This window comes from Vidua macroura, chromosome 4, assembly GCF_024509145.1.
Source record: "Vidua macroura isolate BioBank_ID:100142 chromosome 4, ASM2450914v1, whole genome shotgun sequence".
NCBI classification, from domain to species: domain Eukaryota; kingdom Metazoa; phylum Chordata; class Aves; order Passeriformes; family Viduidae; genus Vidua; species Vidua macroura.
In genome coordinates, this window is record NC_071574.1 from 49,442,209 (window position 1) to 49,464,904 (window position 22,696).

Here is a 22,696-nt window from a genome sequence, read left to right on the forward strand (position 1 = left end):
CAGGCATGTGGCCCTAATCTGAAAGATGAATTGGTTCATTCACTTCAAGTACCACATAACCATTCACACACCATCAAGCTTAACACTATTAAAGGGTAATTTCCCCTGTGGGAGCTATGCCCAGTACAGATGCTGTCACTACACAGTGTCTTTTTATCTTTCCATGGCAGGTAAGGAGATTTAAATAAGAGGCTTCATCAAGAGTGCAATCACAGACATATTCTTCCTATTGAAATATCCATGAAACAGAAAATAAACACTCCTAAAAATCTTAAACAAAACATTACCAAGAAGATTTCAGTGTACAGTTCACACTGAAATTTTGTGTTGAAAACAAAGCATGTAAGATGCATAATGGCTTGTAGGCGACAGGAAATATTGTGGGATAATTTGCATGTCCTATTAAATTCTGAATGTAGTAAAGCAGTTCCAAGTAATCAAGGAGTATATTTTGCCTTCATCACTTATAATCATTATGATTTCTTTTTAATTTGCTCATAATTTCTTTAGTTTATTATTATGGGTTCTATAGTCTATCAAAATTGATAATTATTCTGTGGTGAAGTTTTCTTTAGAACGTAATATTCATAAGTTTTTGCTCAAACATTTGGACTAAAGTTCAATCTGCAGTAATTTTGCCTCATTTCATCTAAAGATGAATTGTCTAGGGAGGCCAATAAAAATATGCTGTCTAAGTAAAGTACAGAAAAGTTATACAAATAATTCTTTTATTTTCTTTAAGAAGAGACAGTATTTTTTCACCTTATTTTCTCCATTAAATTGTATTTCTAATAAGGTCTTTCTTTCTTTTTTTTTCATTCACACTAGAATGAACAGGCTTGTGGATTTTTTTGGTTTTTGGGGTTTTTTTGGGTTTTTTGGTGTTTTTTTTTTTTTTGTTGTTGGTTTTTTTATTAATTTTGTTTAACTTAAGGTCACAGAGTATGTTGTCTTTGAGTTAAATGGGATCAACAGCTTTGTCTCAAACTTTCTTAAAAATTTTTGCAGTTTTGGACTCACAGCTCAGAATCGTCTTATCAGTGAAGCCAAACCAATTTACATGCCCTGCAGATAGGGATTTGAAGTTTTGCCAGAACATAGGGCATGTTTACAAAACTGTTTTGATAAAGTATGAGTAACCTAAGTACTATTCTTCATGACAGAGAAACCCTGCTGAGATTCACAAGCCTCTCTGTGGCAGTCTCGTTTGCAGGCCAACATGCTTGGCTTTCTTAAATCACATAAATTTCAGGTTCTGCTCAAAGCACTGAAGTTGATATGTCAACAGTACTGGCCTTTTATCCAATAACTTAGCACAGTAATAAGTCAAAGCCTTCTAGATACTAATCTCCCTTATGCCTGAGGGAAGTTAACTTCTTCCAAATGAATATTTTACCCTGAAGTAATTGAGAGTGAAAGGGACATGATTTTCAGGCTTTTTGAAGCTATTCTACTTTGCATTGACTATTGCCAAGACCCAGTTGGGTCAAAAAACACGAAAGTGTGAGCATTTGGCTATCTGTAGCGATGCGTCACTCACCTCAAAGGAGGAAGAAAATAGGAAATGCTGAATTTCAATCCTCCTTTCTCAAAAATGCTTTGCTATCATATACTAAGCATTCTTTGTATCAAGCCTTTAATTCAAGAAGTGGTTTGGAATTTTGTACCAGATGAAACCCAACTTGGAAACTGAATGCTTTTTTTACTTGAAGCATATTATGCCAGCATAAGGACTCCTACACAGAATTTTATTCCATGAAAATTTCTGTGCTGAGCTCTTGAATCTTTCCCATAAGTGCAAGCTGTCTAGAGCAGAGCTTGTCAAGAGCACTTAGGTATTTCTCACACTATATATTCAGTTACTAGTATTTTTTGTTTAATATGTTCATAATGGATGAAGTTCATCCATGGTCAGAGGGACAGCCAAGGCTGCACACCCCTTAATTCATATGTAGGTCTGCATATTAGCCTTAAAATAGGCATTCAATGGGACATAGCCTTCCTTCTCCCCTCGTCCCTCATCCTCCAGAACGAAGTTAAATGTAAACTGTGATAACTAAACTTAGTAGTGAAGTTTTCTTGATAAACTGTATGGAGTTAAATCCACATAAACTCTTACTGCTAGGTCCAAGGAGTGGATTTAGCTTTGATTTTTGATAAATAGGACAGAGTGCAGTAGTCAGGAAGCACCTTGTAAATTTGCTGGCCATAAAGGTATAGTTTTAACCTACAGGTCTAGTGGTAAGAGTCCAGCTGAGTCCTGTGCAGGTCTTGAAGTGAATTCATGTGTTGAGCTGAGCAGGATTTTCTTCTGAAAGTGGAAATACTATTAATATGCCACTGAAAATGTCAGGGGTTTAGAGCTATCCTTTCAGAGCTCTTAAAAGTAATCTTTTTTATAAATAAAGTGAAATTAGACATTAAAGGTAATCATTTACCATTGAAGTGTGATATTAAGTACTCAAAGTTATGGTAATGAAAGTGTTCCCACAGTAGCCATAATCTGTCATCAGATTTCACAGGTGACTTCTCTCTAAGCTTTCAGTGTCGTGTAATACTTCCAGTCTTGGTGAAAGGTAGTAAAAAACCCAGATATATTAGATGAGTAAGCCATCAATGTGAGATTAGATGAGTATTCTTTTCTGTAATTGTATATTAATTATAGTTAATTTTATTTAGATTCTAAAGATTAAATCATAAAACGCAATAGGTTTCATCTTACATTCTCTCTGTGTATAACATAATTTTGAGAGAGGAGGTGGGGGAGCCATTCATTCAGGGGTTTAATATATCTGTGTTCCAGACTAACGGTCCTGTGTAGCCTCTAAAAATAAGGACTTTTCACTATGTGAAACAATGTGGAAAATATTGCATTTTAAGCAAAGTCATGTACAAATCACATAATGCAAAAATTATGAATCAAACTGCAAATAATATTGTTGAATTACATATAATTTCTTCTGCCGATACAAATAAAAATAACTTCTGTTCTCATTGCTATTATGCTCCTGAACCATCCCATACAATGTCAGTTTAAAACCCTGTTGCCCTTCTATTTTCATTTTTTGAAAATCTACTAGAAAAATGAAGTTTATTTACTGTTTCAGTATTTTACATCATAATTTTGATAACAATTTTGCTGCAATTTTTTTGAAGATATTCTTGAAAGAAAAAATGTTCTTAAAGGTGTTTGTTGAATTTCTCAATACATATAAAGTATTTACAAAACATTTGTTGCTTATGCAGGAGTTAGTTTTGTTTATGGCTATATCATTTCAAACGAACTGATTCAACTAACTGGATTATTTCATTAATTCAGTAGACTGTATCAAGTAGTGCTGAGTTTGGGTTTTTAAGTACATTTGATGAAACAGGAAAGTATGAAGATAAAATACCCTCCAGAACTTTTTTTTTTACTAAAATTATATCACAGAATGACTCAAGATTTTGGGTTTGTTAGTTTGATTTTTTTTAAATTGTTTTAGGTTTTTTACTTAAATCAACAAACAGGCTTTATTTTATGGTGCTAGCAAGGGAATTCATAAAACTCAAATTTTATGAAACTCAAATTTCACTTCTTTTATGCATATTTTCTGAAATAACTGTAAGAGCATGTTTCTAGCAGATTTTATCCTTCTTGATTGAGGTGGTGCATATTGAATACATATAAAGTGTTGGTTATGGTTTTTTCCCAAATGACCATTTTTATATCAGCTTCAACTCATCTACATGTCTAGCATCCAGTTATAACTATTGTACTCCAGACTATGATTTTCCATTATTCATTTCAACACAGTTGTTACTAAAATAACTGACTGCAGCAGTCTTTACATATGTTCACAACTTTTTACATTTTGCAGTAAAAATAAACTGAATTATAAACAAAAAAAAATATCTTTCAGACACTGTAGGAATAAAGTAGCTGAGTGAGGAAATTAATTCATGCATCTGACACTGTGCATACAGGAAACCAGGTATTTGACTGAAGAAAGGAGAATCCTAAAGAGTTATTTGGGTTGAAAGGGATCTTTAAAGGCCATCTAGTTCAACCCCACCTGCAATTACATTGAATTGCTCAGAGTCCAGCCTGACCTTAAATGTTTCCAGGGATGGGGCATCCATCATCTCTCTGGGCAACCTATTCCAGTGCCTCATCACCCTCACTACAAAAATTTCCTTTGTTATACCTAGTCTAAATTTACCCTCTTTAGTTTAAAATCATTATTCCTTGTCAAATTGCAACAGGCCCTACTCAAAAGCATCTCCTCTTCTATCTTGTAGACCCTTTAGGACTGGAAGGCTGCAAAAGGTCTCCCCAGAACCTTCAGTTCTGTAGGCTGAACAACCTTAACTCTCCCAGCCTGACTTCCTAGCAGAGGTGCTTCATGTTCTTCATCCGTCTGATCATCCTTGAGGCCTCCTCTGAGTTTGCTTCAGTAGGTCCATGCTCTTCCTTCCCCCCATGCTGGGGGCCCCAGAGCTGGGCATAGCACTCCAGGTGGGGTTTCACCAGAGCAGAGGGACACAATTCCCTCCCTGGCCCTGCTGCCCATGCTGCTTTGGATGCAGCCCAGGATGTAGTTCACTTTCTGAGCTACAAGCATGTTAAGATCTGATGAGAGATGCCTCTGCCCGAATTAAGATGCACATGAGTCCATATGCCAAAGTCAATAGTACAGATTTTATTTAAATGCGATGTAGGGAGATAGAAATAAATAGAAAAGGGGGGTGGGGGAGAGAGAGAGAGAGATCACGCAGAAGATAGTTGCCACCCATAAATCCAGCATCATCCTTTTGGCCCTTCTTCGCCCTGGACTTCTTGGTGGTGAGGGTCCCAAGGTGGTTAAAAACTTTTTACTGTCTGCACAGTTCTGTTATTCTATTGGTTAAATGATTTCCTCACTTCTAATGCTACTTAGTCCCGTACTCAGTCTTTCTCTTCTTTTGGATTGGTGGGCCATGAGTTGGCAGTCACAATCTCCTCCCTGCCAGAACTTTTACCCTGTTGGAGATGACTTCAACATAATTACTGAGTTGGCTTGCCCTGTGGCCTGCAAATTCTGCATTCTCTTTGCCCATTGTTAGCGATGAATCCTTCTCCCCAAGCCTTGTTAGCCTGCCCCTCAGTCTGAGGAACCACCTTTATTTTACCTCAAGTTCCCACCGTGGTGGCTTATCTTACTGTCCAAGCTCCGGGTATCCACGGAGGCATATTTGGCAGGGGGGTTTGGTGGTTATTGGTGGTCAGAGGTTCCATCCGTCCCATAACTTGGGCTGATCTTTGATATGCAGATGTGATATGCATATGAGAAGTTGCTCCTTTACACAGTTTGCCCCAGCAGGAATTCTTGCCTGGATGCATTACCCAGGATGTGCTAACCAGATCTTCTTCCACCAGGCCTGGAGTCAGTGCCATCCTGTCACTCCATCTGTGCTTATCTCTTGGCAAAGTCCTTCTGTGGTAGCAGTGCTTGAATATGATTTCTTTTGTTTTAAGACTGTTGTACAAATATTTAAGAAAATAAGTATCTACAAAAACTGAAATATAGATAAGCAGAATATCATTATTTTATACTTTTAATGTTTCCAGTGTGGTATTTTTCTCTGATGCAGGAGACAGAGCTAAAAAAAAATCTTTGAGTAGTTATTCAGACTGCACTTTATGAATATCTGCAGCAATTTATGTAAATACATGGTTACAATTTTCAACCAATAATTTTTGGCCACCGGATGATTTGCTGTGGTTTTTGGCCTGTTCTTTCTCTGACTGGAGCTCTGTTGCTCAGTTACTGTTTGACTGGAAGTCTGAGAGAATTTCTTCTGGTTTCTGTTTTGGTTGTCATAACTGATAGAAGCAGATTTTCACTTCAGAGAATTAAGTTTATAAGTTTCTAGATAATTTTCCATACATATTTTCTAGCGATTGAGGGTGATTCTTTTATTAGTTGGTTCTCAGGAAATGTTGGCTAAAATCTGTGCAGAGAGCAACACAGATGAGGAGTAAATACAGTCAAAGTGTAATATGCCTTCCTGATCATAGAATGTCTTTGAACTATTCTTTCAAGTTTATTAGACTTTGGAATCTAGTTCTGGTTTTGGCTGGGGTAGAGTTAATTTTCCTCTCAATGGCTTGAACTGTGTTTTGGATTTGTGGTGAACAGAGGGTTGACAACATAGAGATGGTTTTGTTATTGCTGAGCAGGGCTTACACAGAGCCAAGACCGTTTCTGTTTTTCATAATGCCACATTGGTGAGGGGACTGGGGGTGTGTGGGAGGCTGGGAGGAGACACAGCCAGGACAGGTGACCCAAACTGACCAAAGGGATATCCCAGACCATTTGAGATCATGCTCACTGTATAAAGTGGGGGGAAGAAAGAGGAAGGGGGTGGGCATTGGAAATGATGGCATTTGTCTTCCCAAGTCACCGTTACATGTGATGGAGCCCTGCTTTCCTGGAGGTGGCTGAACATCTGATTGCCAATGGGAAGCAGGGAATTAATTCCTTGTTTTGCTTTGCTCATGTGCACGGCTTTTGCTTTCCCTGTTGAACTGTCTGTATCTCAACCCATGAGTTCTCTGGCTTTTACCTTTTTCATTCTCTCCTGGATCCTACTCCTGGGGGAGTGAGCAAGTGGCTGCGTGGTACTTGGTTACTGGCTGGGGTTAAACCATGACATCACCATAGTGGAGGTGATGAGTAAGCCCAGGTAAAGGGCTAGCTCACTTTCTAACTTTCTATGAGAGATGCAGCCATATAAGAGCATTAAAGGAAAAAGCGCCAACTGGAACTGCCTGGAGGAGAAGTGCTACCTGGGAGCTGTTTGGAGAACTAGGCAGTGAAGAGGGCAACAGGATATATCTTTGCAGAGGAGAATGAGTTGGAGAGGTCTGAGATGCAGTGACTCACTTCAGCCTCTCCAAGCTGGGGAACCAGCAGCTGGTGGAGGTCCTGGAACAAGCAGGAGCAGGAGAGACAGGTTGCAAGTCAGTGATTTTTTTTAGTCTTACATGTGGACTTGGCAGTGTCAGGTTAGGAATTAGACTTGATGATCTTATTTTCCAGCCTAAATGATCCCGTGTGCACAGTGGAGCAAATATACCTTCTCTGAGTTTTTAAGAACTATTCTGCACTCCTGGAAAATAAGTCGTTTCAGGTAGACTGAACTACTTGAATGTCTTTGGTGTTATCCTGGAATAGCTGAGGAAGTACAGTGAAAAGTGTGGCAGCAGAAAGGGCAATAACAATATGTTTTTTCAATTAGAAAGGTAGCTAAATTTATCAAATAATCCCTGATGTTGAAAATTCAACAAATCTCTTGTATATCCTTCTATATATATTTTAAAATTCTATTGGGTTTTAGCTGGCAGAAAATACTGTGAGAAAAACCTCCCCTCTAGCAGAACTGTTGCTTCTGTTAATAACACACTACTGAGAAATCAGTGCATAGGCATATAAAGAATTCTTTGTGAGGGAGGATTTGTTAATTTTTAAAAGGAGAGGTGTGGGAGAAACTTGTGTTTCGATTCAAGTCATTATGAATTTCAGCGATTCAGTGGAGCATATGGAGCTCACTGCTGTAAGATACTGAACCTCAGGGCTGTGATCCAAAAAAGTATTTAAATACCTGCCTATTGTCATGCTCCTGAATAATCTTATAGCAGGAAATCGATCTTTTTATATTCTTGAGGGTGTATTTCAATGTGCTTTTCTGAAATAGATCCATAGTACATTGTGGGTTTGAGTTCATGAGAAGCAAGGAGTACCAATAAAGAAGTACAGAGCAACCAACAAGAAATAACATCTTGATAGATGAAGTTGCAGCAAAAGAAATGGGCAGGAAAGAGATTTGAAGACTACTGAGTACTGCAAACAAAAAGCTTTAATTTCTTAGTTGTAGAGTGCGTTGTTATATTTGAAGAAGCCAAGATTATAAACTAGATTAGATATGGATGTTAATCATGTTACTGAGAATCAGAGTAACAATACTGAAATCACTGTCTGATTAATGACTCCGTTTGATAATTGCATGCTGCAAAGCCAGAGTAGTTCCATAATGCCAGCTGACTCTCAAGTTAGCATATTCATATAATCGTTTGAGGTATGAAATTAAATGCTAGATACAACAATAGAAGGAAAGCATGTAAATCTATTTAAGAAGGTGATCAAACTTCTGAAAGAGAAAGAGGAGGGAAATCGCTGCAGCCATGTGTTAAATATTTGAGTTGAATATAATGAAGTAGAAAATTGCTTCTGTTTTTCACTCTGCATAATGTAAGTACAAGCCCTGTAGTATTGTTGTCTCTCTTTGGCTCTTGATTGTTCATGGGTTTCTGTAGATGGATTACAGAAATGGGACACAGCATCCTTGGGATGCTGGCTAAAACAAAAGAAAAGCAGGTTGTTGAATGCTGCTATTGTTAGACTAATCTTTCTTTTCCTTTGTGTATTGCTTTGCTTTGGTTTTTTTTTCCCCCACATCCATCTCATATAAAATACTGCAATCTTCTTAGGTTCCTTTGAGTCACAAAACTGCATTGTCAAAAAGACCACTGGGTGGGGTGGTCATATTGCTCTGCACTTTTTTGTAATTGTAATTGCATTTCTAATTTGTAATTCTGAACAACAAAATGCTAAGTGAATCAAAAATCTTGCAACTCTGTCCCAGTGACCCAAGGTAGAACTGTCAACAGAGTTTTGGTACTGGCAATGGCAGTTAACTGGTGCTGGTGGTGTCTGGATAAACTGTAGGGATAATCTAGTTTTCATAAGATATTTAGATACCCAACATGTTTGGACACTTTTAGGATTTGCAGCAAACACACACCTGCCACTAAATCCCCACTCTATGTTTTCATTTAGATCCTTAAACATCTTTGAAATTTTTCTCTTTGGTCCCGTCCAATGTTCCTTAAACTCCATAGATATTTCTGTCATCTTTAGATAGAGTCCTAAATTAAGATTGTGACGTTTATATGATGTCAGCATAGCATCATTTCACTTCACAGCTGGAATTTTGAAATAAGTCTTCAAAACTGAAAATGCTTGTACAGATTTAGTGGCTTAATTTTCACATTCATATTCTGCATACGACTTCAAAGCAAAAATGATATATGGGGGGAATAAGAGCCTAGGTCTGATTTTCAGGCATGTGAATTGCTGAGCAGTGCCTGCCAAGAAGCTGGTGGGCCACTCCCCTGCCATGGCAGACTGCCTCTTTACCCGTAACTTCATAACCTCCTTTTCCCTGCCAGCCTGTGCAGTAGGAGGTGTACAGCTGAATTCTGAGATTGCACCAAGTCTGGGTAACAACTGACAGTAAGAAGTGCAGTGAAATCATTATAGGATAAAAAAACCCAAAACCCTAAAGACTCTGTCAGCAGTGAGCAATCTCTCTGTTATCCTAGGTTTAATACTCCCTTTTCTGTCTAGGGCTTCTGCAGACTTGATATCTGCAAAGCACAGTATGTGTACACTGTTCAGGGAAGGTGAATTAAGAGCTTCCAAAAAAAAAAAAATTAAAATCAAATCCTTGGAATATTTTTATTCAAGTGAAGAGCTTGCAAATTGTACAGTAGTATTTCCCTTATACAACCAAATCTAATTTATCACAATTAACTTCTTGCAGTGTAATAGGAAACTAGTTCATTTAAACTTGCATGCAGGGATTTCCAGTGCAGCTAATTTGTGAGCATCGTGCATGCTTCGTTACCTGGATTCTGAGGCAGGCAGTGAAGTTATTCTTGCTGTAACCATTTTTCGGAGTGAGAATTTTGAGGACCAGACCTTCAATTTGTGTACCAGTTGGGTATAGTTTTGTTGCCTACAAGGAAATGAGACCAACTTTTGCCAGCTGAGACTCTGAATCGTGCTTTTCTATATGGTATCTGATCAGTTTTATTTGTAAAGCAGTGCTTGCTTAATGCTTTTTTTCTCCTGCTTTATATTAGGGCCCCCCCAGCGAACCGTTTCCCCCAAACAAGACCATGAAGAAAGGAAGCACGACAAAGTTTTGGACAAGGGCAGTGAAAGTGGGACTTCCTGTAATGAGTTGTCCACCTCAAGCTGTGACAGCCACTCAGAAGCAAGCACCCCTCAAGAAAATGCCACCAGCACTCAGCCATCCACAGCCCACCAGCCAAATACCCTGACATTGGATCGTCCATCTAAGAAGGCCCCGGTGCAGTGGATGCCAGCACCAGACAAACGCAGGAACAGTGAACTCTTTCAAACTCTCATTAGCAAGTCCAGAGAAACAAATCTTTCCAAAAAGAAGGTGTGTGAGAAGCTGAGTGTTGAGGAAGAAATGAGAAAATGTATTCAAGATTTTAAAAAAATCCACATTCCAGATTACTTTCCAGAGCGCAAACGTCCCTGGCAGTCTGAACTCTTACAGAAATATGGGTTATAGTAATCAACTCTTTCCTGACGTATCTCTGAGGCATTTGATGTTTGTTACATTGCCTCTTACTGATGTCCTCCTCCTGGCCGACTCTGCCACTAGAGCTATTCCTGCTGCTTATTTCTTTCTGTGAACAGTGGATGTTGGATAGTACGTGTTTTTCTTTAAAAAATATATATAAAAAGATAGAAACTTCAAAAATGCAAAAGATGTCTCATCTAAACCACTTCATAATAGCAAAGAAAAAAAATTGCATGGTCAAGAAAGATGGTTTTTGAACCACAGTCAGTTGAGCTTTATTATTATTTTGGAACGTAGCAAAGAAAAATCTCAATCATCAGTTAACACCTCATTTTATGTCACCATTAAAAATTACTCAGACTTGCTAAGGATGAAGACAAACAGGGTTTAAAATTCAATTGAACTGGTTTTTGGAACTAATTCCCAACATTCTCTCAATGTTAATGCAATAAATCAAATACCTATTTTGCATGAGCACAATATTACAAATAAATCACACAAGAACAAGAGGTTGTCTGTTGCTTGGAGAATTACTTGTTTGATACCAAGCCTATAAACGTAAAATGTCTAAGGGATTGAATTTACTTTGTTCTGGATCTGTGATTTTTTTGTGTGTACAGTGTTCTGTATGTAAGGATGGTGTAAATATGCCTTATATTGTTTTATTATTGCACCAACAACGTTCATCTATTAGTGCTTGTCAGGATTATTTCTGTGAAATGCAAATTTATGGCAGATTGTGAAAACTGGTTTGATGATCTGAAAGTTTTTGTTATGTTAGTCGCTAAAAATGGAGAAAAATAAAAGAGACTTTAATGTATTTATTAAAAGAACCATCTAGTAGATTTTCTTGGCTGTTGTTATTGCCTCTCCTTTTTAAATAGAATCAAGCAAGTTTTTACTTTTTGTTCAATATTTTTGTAACTAGTCTGCTGGAAATAAAAAAACAAAACAAAAACATATTTCAAGAGTGGGAAAAATATTTAGGGTAGTGCAGTTTAATTGGAACTGCCATACAGACCCTTAGAGAAAGACAGTTGTGCTAAGAAGCAGCAGAGGATGAACTAAAAAATTGAGTGGTTTTACTAGGAGAGTGGAAAGCAGAAATTTCTATTTCTTAGAAATAGAAAATTTAAAATACCACAGCAGAGTGTTCTACATTTACAAATTAAAAGTTTCTGTGAATAGTCAGCTCTGTATGGCAAACCTGTTATCTCAGCTCAGATACAGGAAAATAAATTCCTTTCTCATTACAGGAACACCAAGAAGACAACTGTGGTTCAGACAGCCACAGCTGAAATGGGTAAGGACTGCTGGAGTTTAGAAAAGAGCTGCTGAGTTCTTACAGATTTCAAATTATTACTGTGAGCACACAAATGTACACATCCACATTTAGAAGGGTTAATCTCCATACATGTTCTATAGCACTAACTGCACAGTTGTGTCAGAAGAGATGTTTTACATCTTATAGTAATTTTAAATGGTTTAGCTAGAATGATTTATGGTTTTTAAATGGTTTTAGCTAAAGTAAAGATGATTTCTTGTATTATAATTTCCAGGGTTAATCCTGATACCCGTATTATTTTTTAGTCCTCTAAAAGGCCACTTTAAAAAACTTCTAAGAGTTTTTTAGAAGCAACTTCATTTACCAATTCTTTTCTTAACCTATCTAGAGCTAGTTTTTCTCCTATTCAGATAATTAGTTGGCTTCAACATATTTTGACTACATTTCAATAACCTGAAGGACCATACCTGGGATAAGTCTAGTCTGACCTGATGCAGACCAGTATGAGACCATTTGGCATCTCAGGTTTGCCTTTATGTTCCTTGCTTGCTTCTTCCTGGTCCAAAAGACTCATTCTTTCTTTTGAAAGTTTAATGCTTCTTAGACAAGGTTAGCATTTACTTTCTATTTTTTCTAATCTTTAGCTTCCTATTCTTCACCTGATGAAAGTTCCAACTGTTTAATCATCACTTATCCTCCAGTGAATACAGTTCTAGTTTTACTTACTCCAAAGTTAGACTAATAATGAGAGCTTTGTTTCCATCTGGGATTATACATTTTAGATGCAGACAGCATCTTGAGCATTCCTAGTAAACCTTGTTGAATTTGAAGGTTTGTTTTGCCATCCTAGTTATTCTCAGTATTCCAGGAAGTAACTGCCTGAGGAATGCTTAGGTGATTTTTTTGATCTGTCTATTGGTTTTGTCAGCATATAAATATTGTTAGGAGCTGGTTTTTTTTCATTTATTATACTGCCTAAAATTTCTCAAAACATATTGATTCATTCTTGAGGAGAACAGAATACAATGCTGATATGTATTTTTAATACATGAGTACTGTGAGATTTTTGATAACCTTAATCACTTTCCATGTGTTCATGAGGCATGGGAATGATGTGGCAGATAAATAACATTACTGCTACTTGGTAACCACAGTGGCATCTTAAGACAAAGTGATTTGGTTTTGGAATTAAACAGTGTACACTGTCCTTCGTTCAGAGTGAAAAATTCCAATGTGTTGTGGTCAGAGAGAGGGGAGGAACCACAGGTCACGAGAATCCCTCAGTTGTATTCTCTAATTCCTGTCACACTTTTCATCCAGGTCACCAGTTAGAGCTCCAACCCTATCTGTATAGTTATTATTGTATAGTTTTCAGACAATTAGGGAGAACACAAGCTGAGACATTCAGTGGAACAGGGGATTTTGTGGGTGTTGAGATGGCTAGGGTTGGTTGGAAGCTCCCAGGTGTTACAAGAGAATTGTAAATTAGAAGCACTTGGATTGTTTTGTATTGTCTTACATTCTTCTTATTTTCCCATGATAGCTACTTTTTCTTCTTTCATTTTAGAAAGAAGATTTTTTCATTCTTTTTATTTTAGTCTTCTTCTTCTCTTCATTTCAGCTATTCACTTTATTACACACTGGAATAGTCTACCATGGGAATCTGTGCCTTTTATTGGGTTTTAGCAGAGGCAGTCAGCACAGTAAATATCCACTCCATTTGAAGCTTATGAAGATAATGTTTTTCTGAAAAAAAAAACCAAAAAAAAAAAAAAAAAAAAACCAAAAAAAAAAAAAAAAAAAAAAAAACCAAAAAAAAACCAAAACAAAAAAAAAACCAGAACATGTCCAAATACTGATATTGGTCAACCCTCAGTTATAATAATAGTTTGGGTTGGAAGGGACCTTTCAAAGGTCATCTAGTCCAACCCTCCTGCAATGATCACAGACATCTTAAACTAAATCAGGTGCTGGGAAACCTCTTCTGGAGTCTCACCACTCTCATCATAAGAAATATCTTACTCATAACTGGTCAGAATCTATATTCTTAGTTTAAAACCATTAAGCCTTTTCCTTTCATAACAGGCCCTACTAAATGTTTGTCCACATCTTTCTTGTAATCTTGTATTTTCTAATTATCATATCTGTGTCTCTCCAGGTCAGAGGGGAGGATGTTGTGGGGATTCTGTCAAAGGCCTTACATAAGTACAGATAGATCTGTAGCTCTTCCCTGTCCACTGATGCAGTCACTCCATCATAGAAGACCACTGGATTGTTCAGGCAGGACTTTCCCTTGGTGAAGCTGTGCTGGCTGCCTCCCATAACACAGCTTTTAAGAGGATCTGTTCCATGATCTTCCCGGACACACAGGTGAGGCTGACAGGTCAGTAGTTCCCAGGGTCCTCCTTTCCATCCTTTTCAAAGATGGGTGTGAATTTGGTTCAGTGTAATTAAAGACTAGCTAGGTTTTAGTGAACAATTTAGTGGTAGGTTTAAGTGATAATTACTTTGATAAAATTTACTTTTAAATTTAAATAAGAAAAAAATACAAAGAAGTAATTTAACATGTAAATTAAGAAAGCACATTTCTGGAAGGAAAGCAATAGATTTCTTGCTTCTGCAGATTTTCTTTCTAAATCAACACAATTCCTTACATTATGGTCTTACTGAGAATTCAACATGGAATATATGTCCCATTATGTTTTTCCAATGAGCTTAATTCTTAATATTTGACATGTTCAGAAATATGGAAAGGTATGGTCTAGATTAAAGATTTGAAACTGATAAAAATAAAATCTTCCTTTATAAGTAATCTCCCATTTAAGCTAATATTTCATGGGAGTAATGAATTAGAATCTGATGCTAAAGTAATGTTATTATTATTCATATTTATTCACTAGATAAGTGAGTTTTAATCCCTCATTATAGATGTTACATGCACCAGTTATTGTTCTGAATGATGGGGACTAGAGATAGTTTTGCCATACAGTGATGATTACCCTTGAAAATGTGCAAACAAAGCACAGAATGACATGCTCGACTAGTCTATTACTGAAGGATTATTGCATTAACAAAAATGCTTAAGTATTAGAATAATTGAAATTAATTCTAAAATAGAATTTTAGAATTCACTTTGATTTCCTTTGAATTAATACAATATGATAAATTGCATAAAATGCACAATTTTATGGTCTCCTGTAAAAAAATATAGTTCTTACGCAATATAGTTTGACTTGCTAATGTTGTCTTTGTTCAAGTAATGATATTTAAAAATATACTTCCTACTGGAGGTGGAAAACCCAAATTAGTAACGAGAGGGCAATATTGAGTTCCTTTTGCAAGTGACTCATGTCCTGATGTCATGGGATGCTCAGAAATTATCAAGAAATCTTCAGATTTCTGCAGGATTGCACCACTCATGTGGCTCATCATAAAAATAACATTCACACATTACTTCAGCTAATATATTAGAGGCCAGCAAGTAATTTCTCATTTTCCAGGATCTGTTATCTAGAAAAGGTTTTCAAGCTGCTTGATATTTTTCACTCTGCCCCTCTCTTTTTCATTGTTACCATGGACTTCACAGACACTTTTATTTAAGAGCTTATCTGTTCCTTGCCTGAAGACACATATTCAAATTCAGAAGAAACTAGACTACACTGGAAACGGGTGGGGGAAGCTGGACACACTGGCAATGTTACTGGTTCGAATAACTTCAGCGCTGCTAGCAAGAAGATGCCATAAAGCACAAGCGGGAAGGCACAGTCACATTGCACTGCAGATTGTGCTCTGTTTCAGACTGTCAGGTGGCATATTCCTTTAGCAAAGACCTCCATTGAAACAAGCCACAAAGTCATTTTTCACTGATTAATGAACCACTGCTGCTGTTAGTGATCTTTGGCCATCTACACCTGCTGTCTGTTGGTACTGCACTTAAACTGGATATCTCAGTTCAGAGATAGTGGTGCTGGGCTGCACAAGGCAGGTGCAGGCAAAAGCTGGGAGAGCTTTTCCTCACACCATACCCATACACCCATTAATGGGGATATATAGCTTGTTCTATAGGCTAACCCTAAACCTAACCCTAACCCTAAATCCTAACCCTAAATCCTAACCCTAACCCTAACCCTAATCCTAACCCTAACCCTAACTCTCACCCTAGCCCTAACCCGAACCCTAACTCTAACCCTAAACCCGAAGCCTAAGCCTAAGCCTGAGCCTAAGCCTAACCCTAACCCTAACCATCACTCTAACCCTAAATCCTAACCCTAAACCCTAAACCAAATCCTAAACCTAACCCTAAACCTAACCCGCACCCTAACCCTAACCCTAACCCTAACCCTAAACCCTAACCATAACACTAATACTTAACCTAACCCTAAACCCAAACCCTAAACCCTAGCCCTAACCCTCATTGCTAAACCTAACCCTAAGCCTAAGCCTAACCCAAACCCTAACCCTAAACCTAAACTGTAACCCTAACCCTAACAGTAACCCCTAACCCTAAACATAACCCTAAGCCCTAAACTTAACCCTAAACCTAACCCTAACCCTAACCCTAAATCCTAACCATAACCCTAACCCTAACCCTAACATTAAACCTAAACTTAACCCTAAACCCAAACACTAAACCCTAGCCCTAACCCTAGCCCTAACCCTAACGCTAACCCTACCCCTAACCACTATCCCTAACCCTAACCCTAAACCTAACCCTAACCCTAACCTAAACCCTAACCCTAACCCTAGCCCTAACCCTAAACCCTCACACTAACCCTAACCCTAACCCTAAACCCTAACGCTAACCCTAACCCTAACCCTAACGCTAACCCTAACCCTAACCCTAACCCTAAACCCTAACCCTAACCCTTACCCCTAACCCTAACCCTAACCCAAACCCTAACCCTAAACCTTATCCCTAAACCCTAACCGTAACCCTAGCCCTTAACCCTAACCCTAACCCTAACTCCAACCCTTTTATTTCTGAGAAACTCATGTTATCTCTGCAGTGATCCCTATGCCCTTCCCCTCATCTCAATGAGACTGATCATCATCTTTACCACAGCTTCCTACTTCCAGTCCAAATCAATTTGAATTAAATTTTCAAGTAAGCTTTCTTGACATTGAAATCAGGAATTATTATGCTGTCCCATTCCTTTCTTCCACTAATTCTCTAGTGCATTTGAAAGGAATAATGTATCAAGTTTGTCTGACAAGAGCTATGTTATGATACTTGTTGTGTATTTGTCTTAATCCCAGACAGTGGTAAACAGCAATTGTCTGAGCCAATCTGTGATAGGCATCTCAGCAGGTGGCAAGTAATGATTCTTCTCTGTCAGCTACAGAAGCAAGAAGAACCCTTACACATACAAGCTTTCAATAAATTAGCTGTAAATCAGTGTTTCTGAAAAGCTACAGAAGTTTTCCAAAGTCTTCTGTGCCCCTCTGTATGTCTTCACACACAGTGAAACTGTCATGGAGGAAAGAGAGGGAAATTAAGTCAGGAATAGAATTAAAAAAAAAAAAAAGAAAAAATCTTCTTCATGGCTTTGAAAGTGATTTCAGTGGTTTCCCTCCATCTTGAAGTACCTGGGATCAATGTGATCTTTATATGCTTTATAAATTCATCATCCCCACATGATTACCTTGATGATCTGCTGATGCCCATTCTGGGAACTGAGGCTCCCAGATCAATGAGTTGTTCCCAGCTGGTGCTCAGGAGATGAGATCCTGCTTGAATTCATGGCAGCCATCAAGGGCCTCATCTCCAAAACCTCATCAATGCTCCACCTTAGGAAGCATAGCTGTAAATTCATGGATCATATTACTCCCACAAATATATTTTTTTGGATGTGTGCTACATCATGATCTTGATGGCAGAAAATTTCAGCAAAACCGCAATATTATGCGGGGCCCATGTCTGGAATTATATCTTGTATTTACTGTAACCATTAAATGATCAAAGGATTCTTTTTATCTGGTAAGATACCAAGGTCTTAAGCTGTCCCATGCTTACAGGATTATCCAGTTGATGCTTTCACACAGTGCCATTTTCTTCAGGCTCCTCAGTCATCCATGGATATTCAATAAAAATGACTGTGCAGTAGGTGTGTTCTGATTTACTTATTATCCCAGAATGCCTGTCATGATTTACTTTAATATTTATTTTGCATTACCTGCATGTTTAATGCTGTACACTTAAGCATAAACACTTGTCTCCTGTCCCAAGACAATTGAAAATGGCAAAACAAGAACTGGGACCATTGAAATGAATGTAACATAAATGCAAAGAGATTGTAATTCCTACTGGTATTCCTTAGAATGCTTCTGTTTAAATTTTATTACAGTATGTCACAATCTCTTCATATTCTTTTGTTTTTACATCAGTGAAACCCCTTGTGAATTAAATCAAGTCATGTCTGGAGCATGCTTTTTCTGCACCAAATCTTCCTGATTACCCATCTTCCTTTTTGACACCTTCATATTTGTAAGATTTATCAAATTACTTTGCTCTATTGTTTGCTCGTCAACTGTGTGATCAACTAACTTAGAAATCATATAATGAGCATGCAAAATAGAAGAAAAAAGTTCTCATGTATAACCAATTCCCCTGCAGAAGATTCTGGTTGGTGTGTGGTAGCTGAGAAGTTTTATCTTGTGCCACTAGGCAGGAAAGCTCCTGAATGGCCGAGGGTGTTTCCTCACAGGCCTTGGCCCTGCAGCCTAATGTTTGAGTAAGATCCTGGGCTTTGTCAAAGGTCTGTTCATATCAATTGGGTTATTTTCCATGGCTAACCAATTGCAAGATTAATGCCTTAAAACTGAGCCCTTAAGTTTACCATCTGTTCAAATGCTAGAAGTGCAGAGCAATATTCTGATGCAGCTGCTAGCCAGGGAATCTTATCTCATGGAAGAGGGGTAGATGGAAGAACACCATGTTCCTCAGAACGACTGATTAAACAATTCTAAAAAGGAACATAAAAGCTCATCTACATGTAAGAATGGAGACCCAGACATTTCCAGAGCTTCAAGGCAAAGTCTCTCCATCTTAGTACCACACAGCTGAATTCTCCAAATCCATTCATCAGGCAGAAGTACTGGGATAGGTGGCTGGAGGTGCAATTTTCTGCTCTTTCTAACAGATGTTCCACCCAAAGTTTCTCAAAGGAAAGAAAAGATGCTGCCCAGACTCTGTAGAAGGCACTTGTCTGAAACAATTTGCTGACCCATCACTGCCACTAAGTGTTTCAACATTTAACATTGCAAGTCCATTTATTTTACCCCAGTGCAGTGCTGCAAAAGGTGCATTCTCCTCTTTGGAGAATAACCCTATCTGTACCTTCTGTGCTGTGCTGTTCTGTATGCAAGTCAGGTGGGAAAATGAGCTACTTTTTTGAAGTTTTTTGAAAGAGAGAACCATTTCTGGCAGTAGGGATATTTCCTGTCAGTGGCAGAGTGTATTTTCTCTATGCCATCACAGCAAATTCCTATTTTCTTTCTCCTTTGACAGGCTGTATCTCCTGTACTGCACAGCATTGCTAAAATCATTGCTCCCACCTGGGAGCAATGGACACCACTGGAGGAGAGAGAGCAACTACTGCTGCTCTTCCCATCATAGGAGAAAGCACTTATAGCCTTTACCTCCTCTCAGTGTTTCTCTTTACCTCTTATGTCCTATAAGGCTGAATGAATCCAACTGCATAGTCTGCAGATTCAGCATGGAATTTGGGTTATTTGTTTACTGGTTTGTGGGGGTTTTTTCCCTCTGTAAGCTTTCTTCTAGAGACACCAGCTGCAAATCTGGGCTGGAAGCCAACTTTGTTTCTCCTTGAATAAAAATAAGACAGAGCTAGTGGGAAGTGTGGAGAGGGCAGCAGAAGATCACAGCAACTTATGTCAACCATGCAATGAACCCCCAAGATACAATGATGCCCCAGAGGAGGAGCCTTAAACAATATACAAGCAGACACAGGAACCTGCAGATGTGCAGCGCCTTGCCAAGCAGAGGCCAGGTGATGATGGCAATAAACTGATCTTGGCTTTTCCCGAACTTAGAGGAACAGAGCTGCAGGATGAGAGAGCTTACAGCCCCTGCACCAGCTGGGCTCAGGCTCTCCCCTCCTGCCACAATTCCTGCGTGAGACAGGCTGAGGAGGATCCTGCAGGGAGCAGAAGCAGGCACGGTATGCTCAGAGATCATGATTTTCCTAGGCTGAGGTGGGGATCATCATCATATTCACTGTGGGGAGGTCAGGATCACCTCTGTGCCGTTTGTGAGAGGCTGCAAAAAGGAGCTTAGACTGGAGTCAAGGCCATGAAAAAAAGCAGTGGCTGCTCAGTAAGGCAATGAGGGTGGAATGGGAAACAGTGATTTCTTCCCTTACAAGCTGTGGAGGATAGAAATATGCCTTCCAAAGGAAATAAAGTTGAATAGTAGGGAAAGGAAGAGAGGCATTTCTGAGTTCTGCCAGGCTTGTCTGGTCCAGAAAACTTTCTCTCTTATTAATCCACCCTTTCACAGAACTGATTACTGCTTTCCAGCACAGACCTTGCCTTTCCCCTCCTTTCCCAGAGGCTCATAGTAGTTTCTTCACCAGCTACCTTTTGACCAATTGCATTGCAATTGGACACGGATTCATGATGGAAAACAGCTGCTCAGCTCTAGCATCTCTAACTGAGCCACCCCTGGCAGCATAATAGCTGTGTCATTCACCTCATTAAAAAGAAAAATTAAAAAAGTAGGCTTTCAGGGAAATCCAGAGCAGTAAAGCAGTTCCAGGATGTGACAGATGTAACTGTTCAGATGTTCTTCTGGATGAGCTGGGGATGGTTCCTGTCTACAAGACCTGGGGTGTGACTGTTTGGTGTGTACTCAGGTTGCAGCATTTGGGTAGGTAGGCGATGATGGATGGATAGATACCTGAAGGTTTGGGCAGCAGGTGAGTTACAGTTTGATAGAAGTTTTGGATTTGTGGATTGTAAGCAAAGCTTCCAGTCTGCATCTTTATTAATCCCTCTCTGTGGACTAATGCCCTGGCCTCTGTCTATCTCCATCCCCAGGGAGGTGCACACTGGACAGGGTTGGGGCTGTCCCTGTGCCCTGGTTGCTCTGCTGGGATGGGGGACAAGTCCTTGCTGCCCATTCCCACTGCTCTTCCCCAGGAAGCCACCATGGTTCCTAACAGTGGATTTGCATATAGCAGCTGTTTAACTAGATATGTTCTTAGGAAGAGAAATAAGATTGGAATAATAAAGTAGTAAAAAAATATAAAGGAATATTCGCAAAAATGCAGGAGCAACAATGATGTCTCTGTCATTACAGTTGTGGTTGAATAAAAGTAATCTCTTTCCTAAATTTTCTATATTTTTCAGGTCGAGGAACAGAAGCTGTGCAAATATCTGCCTTGGACAGTTCTGCTTACTGCTCATTTCTACTTCCTTGCATTTGAAACAGCTCATAATAATCTTGTTTGGGACAAATAGGTTATGTGCTTCAACTAATACAGGACAACAATGAAGGTCTAACTGGGTATTGGAAGCAATCACTCACAAAATATAGCCCTTCTTCCAGGATACAATAGTCCAGAGGATGATAAAATGTCAGCATGCTTCTGGAAATACCTGTTTGTCAGAGAAACAAAAAAAAAAAACCAACCAAAACCGCTTCTCTGCCCCTCTCCCCTTCAATTTATGTAACTGCTGAGACTGACTTTTAAAAGCAGAGGAGCTGGTAGAAGAAAAAATACAGGCCTTAAAAAGTCTTATCAACAAGGGAGAGCATTAGGCATGTCCCTAGGGTTATTGACAAAAAACCTTATTCCTATTGTAATAACTGAACAGTTTAGCAAACAAAATATAGTATATGTACATGTAATGAGTTCTAAATCCTAGAACCAGCATTTGTCATTCACTGCCTGTTCGCTTTTCTACTCATAAAATCTTATATCTTTGCACATTTGGACACTGTCAGAACAGCTCTCTATCAATAGGGAGAGGTTTTTAAAACTGGAGACAAAGCATCTTACACTCCTATTTGGCCTCTTTTACTGTCGTTCCTTGTGAAGAGCCTTAGTGCAAATGAGAATCTGGTACCTTTCTCTTCATAAACACTGACATTTATTAGCAGGTTAAGATTGGAGAAGAGGAGTTCTTTTGATGAGTAGCATCGAAGATAATTAATTAGAGTTGTAATTCAGCAGAAAAGTGTTAATTTAAACTTCAGAAGAATTATAAAACTTAATGAATTGACCTGGAATGTGCTGAAATTTCTGGCAACTTCCTAATTTCCCTAAATTAAATGACCTAAAATCATGATTGGACATTAAAAAATTGTATTTGTTGACCTGACCTGTAAGCAGGCAGCAAATAACAAATTGGAAGGATTGATAATCAATGTGTGTTCTGAAACAATATGCCTATCTGTAGAAAATACAAATAATTTATTTAATAACTCCTAGCCAATAACATTACCATTTTAAATGTGTTTCCATTCATTTCTAGGAAGACCCAGGGGCTTCAGTAGGGGAGCTTCAAACAACATTGTAAATGAAGGAGTTCCCAATATAAGCATATAAATCAGGAAATGCCAAATGGGCAGCTTTCTTTTGGCTGCTCTGCTCTCCCGCCTCACTTAACTCCTGTCTCTTTTGTGCTGTGCATGCTGGCCTGGCCCTCAGTCGACTGTCACAGATGCTTGAAAACATGGACTGATGAACATGCTTCATGTTGAGTGTTTCTGATCTTCAGATTTTAATATGTTTTCTAGATATATTTTTAGAGTTTCCTAACCTAACACCATATCTCTAAAAGCAGGGTCATTCAGTTTAATGGACTATGAAGCTGGTATAGCTGAACCTGAGAACACACACAGAAGACTTATGCAAGGTTCTTATAACCAAAAAAATTTAAAAAAAAAAAAAACAAAAAAAAAAGAAAAACAAAAAAAAACCCTGCAGCTCAGCTTTGAGGAGCCCAACTTCACTCCCCATTTAC

The 22,696-nt window shown here is 38.5% G+C and overlaps 1 protein-coding gene across 1 annotated transcript in view; it reads left to right on the forward strand.

The window, feature by feature from the left end:
* KCTD8 (potassium channel tetramerization domain containing 8) overlaps nt 1-11,258 on the forward strand; it is a 90,594-nt gene extending 79,336 nt beyond the window's left edge. The window contains exon 2 of the mRNA XM_053975670.1: nt 9,950-11,258. Coding sequence (XP_053831645.1) covers nt 9,950-10,410 — 461 coding nt within the window. The 3' untranslated portion in view covers nt 10,411-11,258. The remainder of the gene's footprint in view (nt 1-9,949) is intronic.
* Nucleotides 11,259-22,696: the final 11,438 nt, after the last annotated feature.